Source organism: Cyprinodon tularosa, unplaced genomic scaffold (genome assembly GCF_016077235.1).
Source record: "Cyprinodon tularosa strain WSP-4 unplaced genomic scaffold, ASM1607723v1 ctg118, whole genome shotgun sequence".
Lineage (NCBI taxonomy): Eukaryota > Metazoa > Chordata > Actinopteri > Cyprinodontiformes > Cyprinodontidae > Cyprinodon > Cyprinodon tularosa.
In genome coordinates, this window is record NW_024037981.1 from 189,268 (window position 1) to 200,817 (window position 11,550).

Here is an 11,550-nt window from a genome sequence, read left to right on the forward strand (position 1 = left end):
GCATGACAACATCCTCAACTTCAACTCCAAAAACTGCAGGGGGTACTGATAGCTGCTTGTTTGCTTACTTGCTTCCTAAGGTGGACCAACATAAGTCTCCTTTGGACCTTCATGATGTGGTTATCAGGGCAAACGGTTTGCAGTCATTGAGAGCCCTATGGGATTATTCTCCTGTTATCATGTCCAAAATCTAGTTCAATGCAGAAGTAGTCCTTCTTCATTATTCCTTCTTTTTTCACCCAAAGTACCAATAACACTGGCAGTGAAACAGGACCTTATCATGATGCCACCACACCATGCTAAACGATTCAGTGTTCCTAAAGGGTTGAAAGCCATGCATACATTCCTCCGAATAAAATTTCAGTCTCTGTTGGCAAATAGCTCAGTATTTGCTTCATGTCTTCCTCCAGATGCCATTTAGATTGTTCATTTGTCTGCCAGCTTTATTTGAGGTTGGAGTTCGTTTTTGGTGAACATCGTCTTTCAATAGAGCCTCGATATTTTCTGAGTTGTTACCAAAAAGAAAATATCAGCTGAAAATAAACACAATCGCTATAGTCATAAGTTAAGAAATAATCACTTATTAAGATATGTAAAATGAATGTATTTTATATGTTTATATATGTATTAATCTCAATACAGGATAGTTGAAATAATCCCCAACATATTTTTAAGTCATACAAATCAGTATTTAAAAACACATTTCCAGTTTTATATCAAAATTGAAGAAAAATTATTTTATTTGTGTTGGTAAGTTTATTTAGAAACCTTATGAGTAGTCAAAATATGAAAACATAATCCAATCTGAAGCTGGCAAAATTCCTCCTTGCAGGTCTCCACATTATAAATCTATATTTGTTCAAATATGTTTAGTACTTCTTAAAATTCAAAAGAAATACTCAGATTAGTATTAGTATTAAATACTGGATGGAAAAGCTTTTGTAGAAATTCACTAACGACGAAAGGAAAAGCCAGAGTCTTTGAACAGCATTCTCTTAAAATGTTGTTTGTTTGTTTTTCGTTTTGTTTTGTTTCATTTATTTTTTTTATTTTTTTTTTTGTTGTTGTTGTTTTTTATAAGAAAATGATAAAATAAAAAATAAAAAGCCCCACACAGAAACCAAAGGCGTTAAAATCTCTAGGAACACCATATCACATAAGACATTGCGAAAAATTCTATTTGCTTCTGCTGCTACTGACCAATCAACTGCCGGTCATCCTACTAGTCAGCCAATGGAAACTCTGTTGCTATCACTATTAGTATTTATAGTACAACTGTTCAAACATTTGTCTCTCCGCCGTACAAGATAGTGCCTAAAATTGTTATAATGTGTGTTCCATTGCTTACATTACATGCTATTCTTAATTTCCTAAAAAAAAAATAAAAAAAATCTAATAGCTTGTAGTATTTATTCTAATGTTGTTATGAAAACAATTTGGTGACATTATGACTGTAACGGATATTATGAAGCTGTTTGATAGATAAATATAAGTCAAGAAAGAGAAAAATAACGGCTATTGTATGATTTATGACGAGAGAAAAGTAGTCCCTGTCGTCACAGGGGTGTGGGCGACTCACAGTGTATAAATACGCCGGGTTGTCAAACAGTAAAGTTTCAGCGAGCACCTTCAGTTCAACGCGAAGTGTCACCGAAAGACAAAGTACGCCAAAAAATTACAGCTTCGGTGGCAAAGAAGGAAAACACAGAGTCTTATTTTTATGTAAACTTGGTAATTCTGCGAACTGACGCCTCCGCCGTAGATTTTTGTCATATAATATGAGGGAATTAATGTAGAGACCAGGGAGGACAGGTCAAGCCCCGGACATCATCACCACCATAACCGTTATCACGGCTAGGTGAGTAAATGTTCACCACCTTGTGTCTACATTTTGACACATTTCTCCTAGGTGCATCACACGATGTTGGGATGTACTGGTGTTTTTCCACAGCTTTGGTCCGTAAAGAGAGGTTGTGCTTGGCTCGGACATTGAATTGATCGTTTGTTTGTTTGTTTCCTCTTATTTTATGCATATTTCCAGTCAAACATCGAGTAAAAGAAGCCTTTTAACATCATGTTCTGCTGATGTTTCTTCGAGGGTGTTATGTCATTGGTCAGGTGCATCCTCCTTAGGCTGCTCAGCACTTCATTTGGTTTAAAAATTTATTTCCAATTGAATTCTGGAAAGGGAGAAAAAAGGGGAATCCTCCAGTTGTGCTGGCAGCTAAGTGTACTCTCTGTTCCAGTAGTCTGTCACTAATCTCTCTATCTCAGTCCATGCAAACCTTTATGATAACACTTGTCGTTCATTCTTCTGTTTGCATTTTTGTCTACGCTTTGCTTTATCATTTTACATGCAGATCAGGTAAAAAAAAAAAAGGTGCAGGATTGTTATACAACCTGCTATAATGCTGGGAGGAAACGGGACAAATCCAGATTTTTAAAGGAAAGTTTCTATTATGCAACTGCTGCCTTCCAATAAAATCCTTTTAGAAGGTTATATTCTTGCACTTAATGTAATGTATATGATCTGCAGACTGTGTTTTAACTTGACTCCTGGTAGAAAACACTGCCCCTTAATGAGTCCATGTAAACAAACGCAACACCTCTGATCTTGATTAGACTAGCAACAGCAAAGCCTGCAACAATAAAGATCAGCAGAAATTGCTAGCTGTTTTGATTTGGATCTGCACATGTGGTTGTATCAATTGAGGTGCAAAAAAAGGCATCAGTAAGGCAAATGCTGGATCCTTCCTGTCAATTACACTAACTGGTTTCAGCGAAGCATCTCAAAATGAGTTTTTGTTCCACAGATGATGCAAAAAAGGTGAGCCCCAGCTTTTATGCAGCCCTGATCCTTAGCTTTTTTTCCCTTCAAAGTCAGGTGAAAGGGGAGTTTACATTTTTCTCTACAGACCATTTGCTCCTGCAGCCTTGTGGCCAGCCTGTGCAGCTTTATCTCTAATAACATTAGAACTGTCTTTAATCTGAGCCGCCTTTCTAATCTTAACCGCTGAATCCCCATCTGTCAGGGAGGTAAATGTGAGGAACTGCTGTATGTTTGCCTTCATCCAGGTTTGGGAGGGAGAAGGAAGGAAGGAAGGAAGGAAGGAAGGAAGGAAGGAAGGAAGGAAGGAAGGAAGGAAGGAAGGAAGGAAGGAAGGAAGGAAGGAAGGAAGGAAGGAAGGCAGGCAGGCAGGCAGGCAGGCAGGCAGGCTGGCTGGCTGGCTGGCTGGCTGGCGTGCAGGCTGGCTGGCGTGCAGGCTGGCTGGCGTGCAGGCTGGCTGGCGTGCAGGCTGGCGTGCAGGCTGGCGTGCAGGCTGGCTGGCGTGCAGGCTGGGAACTTGTGTTTGCATCCAGTATATGTCGTGCCATTTTCTGTTTTCAATCCAACAGTTCCCGCTTTGGCTCTGCTTCAGAGTTTGTTTTTTATTTTTCATGCAGGCCTTTATTTCGGCTGGTACTCCAATCCTGATGAATGGACTCTGAAGCATTAAGATACAAGCACTTTATGGGATCACGTTCAGATTATGCAGGATTTATGAAGCCCGACAGGGCAGCATCTGTTACATCCATGAACATGACTTGCATTCGATGGGCTTGAAATGTAAAATCGTCCATTTAGAGCTGCTGATTCAGTAAAGGAGTCGTGTTTATCTCTAGAACTTCAAGCATCGAGTTAATAATTAATCATTGATATAAGTAAACATGGATACGCATTTACTGCTGGAATCTGTATCAGATTTCACTTTTTTTTTTTTTTTTTTTTAGCCTCTTCTGACCTTAGTGAGTCTGATAATGTCTTCTAATAGCACAGGGTCACCAAGATCACAGCAGGTAACATGGACATGAAGGTAGACCCTTTAAAGGGACATTCTTTACAAGAATGTAAAGCCCATGTTGATTTAAACTGGTTGCTTTCCTAACATCGACCCAAAGACATTTAGCATGGTCTATACATTTTCTAGCTGAGGTTATGGGTTTTCCAGATGCTGTCTCATCCATCAAAACCAGTTTTAATGTGCGTTTAGGATCATTGTCCTGGAACAAGGCTTCAACAACCTGACTCAAAACGTCACCCTTATATATAGAGGGAAGTTCAAAGAACTAGTCAATCTTTAACTGGAAGATGCTGGAACACCAATGTTGCCATCCATAGGAAAGTCTTTAACATGAACGCTAACCATCCAAAAAAAAGAAGTATCGGTTTCAACCAAAGTTTTTCTCTTAGAATTTTTAGTCTGAGGAGGTGAATATTCAGTCTAGATGACGCTTTTAAATTTTAGAACACTCAACCAGCTGTTGAGCATGATGAGGCAAGCATCAGCTGCCTATAGATCAGTTATCCTGATTCCAGACCAGACTAAAGCGCAGAGGTGATGGGTCTTTAATTATTCTGAAATTACGGAACCAGTTCATGTTCTATAAAACTTTCAGCTGGTTTGTTTTTGCTTTTATTCTAATCCTACCAATCTTTTACATGGCATTTTATTCTGATTTTATTTCTTGATTTGTGCTGATTTGTTACAGTATAGTTCATTGGCTAAACAAATTGGTATGTTTTTTCTAAATGTAGTTTATTAATAAAAATGGATTAGGAAAAGGAAAATGACATCAAAATACTTGAAAGAACAGTAACTTGGCTAGAATTTGGTTTTCATACAATACTGTCAAGAACACGCATCAAAACTATTTTTCAAATAGTGAATTATAATATTAAAGGTATAGTGGAGGATGTTCTTTTTCCGGGTGGATCATCAAAATAATTGGTCCTCCTAATTGTCAATCATTTTGGTGATATGTTCACGCAAAGCCTTCCTACGTCCACTATACCTTTAAAGTACTGGAACATCCTGACCTCAACGCGATATGAAAAGTTTGAACTGTGTTTTTTTTTTTTTTTTTCCCCAAGCTCCTGTACAGGTTGTATGGATATATTTGAGTAATTATGGATCATGTTAAATATGGAGGGGTTGGAGAAAGAAATCAAAAGAGCTAAATTCTAGTTCTGTGGTTTCTGGGAAACCATTTACACGGATTAAGTCTATGACTTGTTTTTTATACCTGGCCATGATGGCTACTTATAATTCCTAACAGAGCTGTAGGGTTGTGATTGTTTGAGACATTAGAGTAACCGTGTTCTCTTGTCTTCACAGCTGGAACATCCAGAGAACCTAAAAACATTCCCTGCCTTTGAGATGCCGATGCGAATATGACTCCAAAAGATTCAACGACTTTTCTTTAAGCCAGAGGTACGAACTGCCTCCCTCTTATCAGCATCCTATAACAATCAGATCCCACCACGACCCTAACCCGATGCAGCCATGCATCTAGAGGTCAAGGTCGCCCTCAACTTTATTGTGTCCTACCTGTACAACAAGCTGCCTCGCCGTCGAGCTGACCTGTTTGGTGAGGAGTTGGAGAAGATACTGATGTCCCGCTTTGAGGGCCACTGGTATCCTGATGCGCCCCTCAGGGGATCGGCTTTCCGCTGCATACACTTGGGGGCGCTGCGTGACCCTGTAGTGGAGCTGGCTGCCAAAAGAAGCGGACTAGATACGGAGGAGGTGCGTTCTAACGTCCCTGCTGAGCTCAGCGTCTGGATCGACCCATACGAGGTGTCCTACCAGATTGGAGAGAAGGGGACGGTAAAGGTGCTTTACCTAGAAGACCCCCCAGGCCTCGGATGCGACGGTGACAGGGCTGAGGCGGGGAATGGGGAAGGAAAAGGAGAGTCTGAAGCTGAGGAGGCAAAGAGTTTGGGATTTAATCCAGATGCTCAGGTGTTTGTGCCAATTGGAAATCAAGCATCTCCGGCACTCATGCCATCCCTCTCAAGCTCGCCCACAGCTTTGTCAGCTCAGCCTGGACTCTTTAGCTACCCCAGCTCCAGCACTCCTACTGACCCTGGGGCCAATTCCTCCAACACTTCCACCCCTTCCCCTCCCAGCGGCGTGTTACCCTACCTCCCCACTCAGCAGGCCCCCTCAGCGCTCCCTCCAGCCCGTCCACAACCCATCACCTTCACCACAGCAAGCTTTGCCGCTACCAAGTTCGGCTCCACCAAAATGAAGAAGTGCAGCGGCACCGGGTCACCAGCCAGCTCCGGTGTCATTGTGCCGCCTTCGCAAAGGATGCTCTCCCGCTCTCCCACCAACATCCCGGCACCGGAGCTGCTAAAGCACAAGCCCCTGTCGTTGTCTCTGCACTCCCTCGGAGGTCAGATCCCCAGCCAGCTCTCCCCCAGCGCCAAAGAGTTCGTCTACCCAGGATCGCCGGGCCCCTTTTACTTTGAGGCCGACACCCAGCCCATGCAGCCTCAGGCCAGCCCTTTCCAACCCTCGCACAACATCAGCTCCAACCCAGCTTTTGATGCGTTCGCCAGCCCTTCTGCCCAAAACGTGGGCATCCTCAGCAGCGGCGCAGGAATCCCTTACGTGGAGAAACCAGCGTTTGACGGTTTAGGAAGTTACAACCTGCAATATCCAAGCCAGTCTTTCCAGCCCGTCGTGCTGGCCAACTAACTAACCCTTTGTTTGGATTACCAGTCGAGGCAGAGTTTGGTGAATCTACACGTCTTTGGTTTTCCTTCAAAACATAATGTTGACTTCATCAAAAGTGGGTTTTGCTACAGAGATTAGAGAAATAAACATGTCCACTAACCATTTTATGCTTTGTATCTCCCTTTTCACTCCTCCTGGAACCATTCGTGTTCCTTCACTTTGCATTGATAGATATCGATGGTTAGGTGGCGAGATTCTTTCTGCACCCAGTTCTATTCAGACATGAAACATTTATTTTCTACTCCTTGTGACGGACCCGTCTCTAGAGCAGCTCCATTTTGCACTGCACTGTCATGCTGTGAAAAAAGGACTTTGCCAAGTCCTGCAGGGAACGACTGCTGTGGAAAACTCAGCACTTTGCTCGCAATCTGCTCTGCCCTACTTGCCACAAATACACAGGAGAAGGGGGGTGTTGTTTTGCTGTCTGTGTGTCGTCCTGCCCCGTTTTGTTATGGTTCGATCGAGGGAACGGTTGTTTGTCTCAGTTATTGGGTGCATGTATATCGAAAGCTTGTTATCAGTCGCTGGTACGCCTGTGTGAGCGGGAATGAATGATGGGCAGGCAGAGGGAGAGAGAGCGGCGTTGGAGAATGTATTTTATCTGCTGGAGGGAAGCTCTGAATGTGAAAGACAGCTGAATTAGAAGGTGAACTAAATGTTACCTCTTTGTTTAAAGGGAAAAAAACACAAGGAAGTGTGCAGACACAGTTGCACCATATGCATCGATGTGCACGATATTCCAGTCAGCAGTGTGTGAAGGTGAACGGGTGAGGGGCGGGTGGGGGTGCAGCAGCTAAGCAGTAGGGATTGTGATAAATGGCTTAGCATGACTTTGACTATGAAGGAGAGGTTTTTCTTTGCACGGAAGAAGAGGGAGGGAGACCGTAGAGAAACTTCTAGATGCGCGTTAGTCGCCAGGGTGCACTGGCTCAGGGAAGCGTCGAGTTGAAACCCAGAGCACGTTTGTGGTGAACTAAAAACACTACACCATTCTCTTCTCTCCTCCTTGAAATTCTCCTGCTGTCTCCATTTTTTTTTCTCAAGCTGTTGCAAGAAAAAGGAAAGCCGACCGTACAGTCCAGGGTGCTCAGTTCCTCCCCAGCTGCAGTGAAGTGTGTTGCACGGCTTTGTCAGAGAGGGCGTCAGATATGCGACTCTCCTGGCATTGTGTGTTGTCATCGGTTACCGCAGGGAAAGGTTAACCTTCGCATGTCACAGTAGTTCAGCACTTTATCACCGGGTCTCCTGTTGTCACTTCAGCCGTCAGCACTAAACCTGCCTTTCAGCTTCTGCTTGGTTGTTGCACATTTTTATTCAGAAGACATTAGATGGGTTGAAGGATAATATTAGCCTAAACTACTTTTTTTTTTTTTTTGCATTAGAAAAGGATAAGGTGAACCCATTTGACCTCCCTCTTAACAGTGTTTTTCTTGGGGTGCAGCCATCTTTTTTTTTTTTTTTTTTTTTCATATTTCTGATGAAGTTGGCATAAGGACCCCTCTTTTTTTTTCTTTTTTTTTACTTTATCATCCTCATTCAGTATTTTTTTTTTTTTTTTTGTTATTTGTAATTTAATTTTTTCATATTAACCCTGTCCGCTTCTATTGGTTAGGGATTGTGACTGCAGGATTGTGTGTAAATATATAAAGTTCTCATGTTCAAATTCTTTAGTTTTGTACCTACTGAATTTTCCTTTTTATAATTTCTTTTCAAAAAAAAGTATGAATATATGCAAACTGAGACAAAAATAAAGATGTACAGAATAAAGTATTGAATGTGAATTGTACCTTGTACAGTATTTGTCTCGTATAAGACGGGTAAATGTATTCTCTTCTTGGGTTTGGCTTTTAGGAAGTGACCGTTTACAGTGGGTGAGGGGGGGCTGCAGACAGAAATATTACAGATATGACTCTCTGTGCCCCTGAGGTAGATGATACAACAATTGAAAGAAAACCAAAAATCTGGACAGCTGAGGTTTATTTTTGAAGGATTGTAACTTTTCTTTTCCCCCTTTTTTTTTTTTTTTTATCTATTTTACTCCCTTAAAGCTACAGTGTGTAATAATTACAGGGATATACAGTCAGAAATGTAATATATTATACATAACTATGTTATTTATCATCATCTACGAGCTCAGCCTCTTAACCTTAATATTTGCGTTGCCTTAGAATTCGTTATTTATAATTACATAGGAGCGGGTCTCGCAGCCATGGAGGCAGACATCTTTGCGCTACGGCAGCGCAGAGCCAACAAACTAGCGATTGCGAGATCGCCAAAACGTCACAACGATGTAGAAAAAATAACGGGTATATTTATTATCTTAAAGGGATAGTTCGGGATTTTTGACATGAATTTGTATGGCATCCCCATCACCAGTGTCATGCAATCACACTGACTTACCCCTGGCAGCATCCTTTGGTCAAGCCGAAAGTAGTCCGGCAGGTTTGCTAGACCCAGCGAAATAAAACGTTTCTCTTCCCAAAACATGTGGTCAAAAGAGTGATATTTTTGCATCCCAAAAACATTGTAGTGGAAAAAGTCACACGTCGTTATCACTTGGTCCTATTTTCTCTCTGTTCGTATCAGTGCGCGCCGTCATTCTGACAGCGAGCTCAACAACAGCCAGATGCATGTCTCGCTCAGCTAGGCGGAGCGAGGCATGCATCTGGCTGTTGTCAGGTTAGTAGGCCCTAGCTGTCAGGTCATGGTGTCGCGCGCACTGATACGAACAGAGAGAAAATGGGACCAAGTGATAACGACGTGTGACTTTTTCCACTACAATGTTTTTGGGATGCAAAAATATCGCTCTTTTGAACACATGTTTTGGGAAGAGAAACGTTTTATTTCGCTGGGTCTAGCAAACCTGCCGGACTACTTTCGGCTTGACCAAAGCTGGACGAGAACTCTGCTCACAGGATGCTGCCAGGGGTAAGTCAGTGTGATTGCATGACACTGGTGATGGGGATGCCATACAGATTCATGTCAAAAATCCCGAACTATCCCTTTAAGTCTACATGAAATCTATACCCTACACAGACTAATGAAATACTATCTGTAAAATTATCTATGTAAACAAACCTCATCACTTGAGAAGGTAGGTGATGAGGACTCGTGGAAGACATTTTGTCCCGTAACGCTCCCCGTACTATTGGGGGGAAGAAGCGGTGGGGGGGGGGGGGGGGGGGGGTGTTCATGTTGCTGCAGTATGACCGCTAGATGTCGCTAAAAGTTACACACTGTAGCTTTAAGCTCAACTTCTTTTTTTTTTTTTTTTTTTTGTCCATTTGCATGTTTTTTAAATTTTTGTACCCAGGCGTACAGCAGCTTGGAGGATAAATCTTACCCTTTAGCCATTCTTTAGCTATTTCATCTTTTCTCATTTTACAGCTACAAACTTTATTGTCTTTTATTGGGGACAGACTAAAACAATGCATTTATATTTTTTTTCCAAATTCTGAAAAATTAAGACCACCTCCGATTTTTTTATTTATTTTTTTATTTATTTTTGGATCTATCAGTTTTTCTCATTAAGTTCCCCACAGCATGATGCTTCCACCACCATGTTTCACCATGAGGATGGTGTGAAAAGGGAGCAATGCATATTTTAATCTCTTCTAAACATAGTCTGCTTCATTAAATCCCCCAAAATTCAATGAGGTTTTTATTAAAGTGACAAAAAGTTAAAAGGGGTTATTGACTCTACTGGAGACCACTGCATTTATTATGAGTAAATGCTGTGCTTGGACAGGACTTATTTTACTAGATCTGAACATCTTTATTGTTCTCTGCTCGCTCAGCCAGGACCTTTTTCAGGTTCTCAAACTAAAGCCATATTCCCTGCTCCTCTCTGCTCACACTGATCGTCCTTCAGCACTGTAGCCTGATGCCATAATTTTTACACGCCCTTTAAGATTCATGGGCTCCCTACCTCTCTGCTCCCTAGAAAACAAACCCCAGTAATCGCTTTCAGTAGAAAGATGCAGTTAAAGATGTTGGAGGATGGAGGAAGTAAAATGTAGGATGAATGTGGTCCAGATCTGATCATCTACCCTGGTTTTAGCAGCCTGGTTTTAGCAGCATCTATGACAAAACAAATTTAACCTATGGGTTTTATTCCCTTTACTATTTATTTTTGGTATGGGGAGTTCTAAGCTGATGTTTAAATGCAGGCTGCTCTAAAAGCAGGGTTGGTGATTAACAAAGATGGATGAGAATATTTTTTTCTATTCTGATGTCCTTTGCTTGTACCACTGTGTGCAGTTTATTTTGCACCTGGGACTATTTAATTGTGATAAAAGAATCTTATTTTCTAAGTCAACTTTAACATGTAAAAGTAAAAAAATATATATATAGATTAAGAAGTGATGTATAAATAGTGCTGTTTCCTCCCTGAACTGGATCATTTCTTTTCTCTTTTGTATCTGATCTGTACACCCTGTAGATGTCCGATGAACCTTTCACTACCGAAATGCAATGACCTGTTTTCTGTGCCGCCCCTCGGGAAGCGGGGAGTTACTACTGCAGTTTCTTATTGTATCAGATTCCTTTTTTTAAGTTTATAATAAAAAAAGCAGACTGGCAATAAAAAGAAGCATGGAAACGAATGCCCCCCCCCCCTCTTGTCCTTTCTGTTGTTTTTGATCAGATGTTATTTAAAGGCTGATTCCTGGGAAAAGCTGATGATTGATTGAAGCGGCAGTGGAACGAGTCTTTTATATTGCAGTAAACAAATTCAAGCCATGTTTGATCAATAATTCAAAGCAAAAATGGGATTCTTAGATGGTGAGCAGCCAGATTGCTCACCACCCACATCAGCTGGACTCATCCCAGCAGATATTACTTTACATTTCATCAGCCTGCTCTCTGATAGTCAGCCTGTCTCCTATCACCGTCTCTGCAAAACCATCCAAACAACTGCCTCCTTTTGAGGGATGGGGGGGGCTTGCAGCATGTACTGGTATGACATTAACATGCAAGACAAGGCTTC

At 41.7% G+C, this 11,550-nt stretch overlaps 1 protein-coding gene across 1 annotated transcript; it reads left to right on the forward strand.

Moving 5' to 3' along the window:
• The first annotated feature begins 1,576 nt into the window (after nucleotides 1-1,576).
• Nucleotides 1,577-7,248, forward strand: LOC119799393 (protein Tob2). Its single transcript, XM_038309250.1, has 2 exons — nucleotides 1,577-1,858; nucleotides 5,157-7,248. The coding sequence occupies exon 2, from the start codon at nucleotides 5,325-5,327 to the stop codon at nucleotides 6,522-6,524; it is 1,200 nt and encodes a 399-aa protein (XP_038165178.1). The 5' UTR covers nucleotides 1,577-1,858; nucleotides 5,157-5,324; the 3' UTR covers nucleotides 6,525-7,248.
• Nucleotides 7,249-11,550: the final 4,302 nt, after the last annotated feature.

Bases quoted from the DNA above. Each gene is read 5' to 3' on its own strand.
- LOC119799393 (XM_038309250.1), top strand. From the start codon at position 5,325: ATGCATCTAGAGGTCAAGGTCGCCCTCAACTTTATTGTGTCCTACCTG.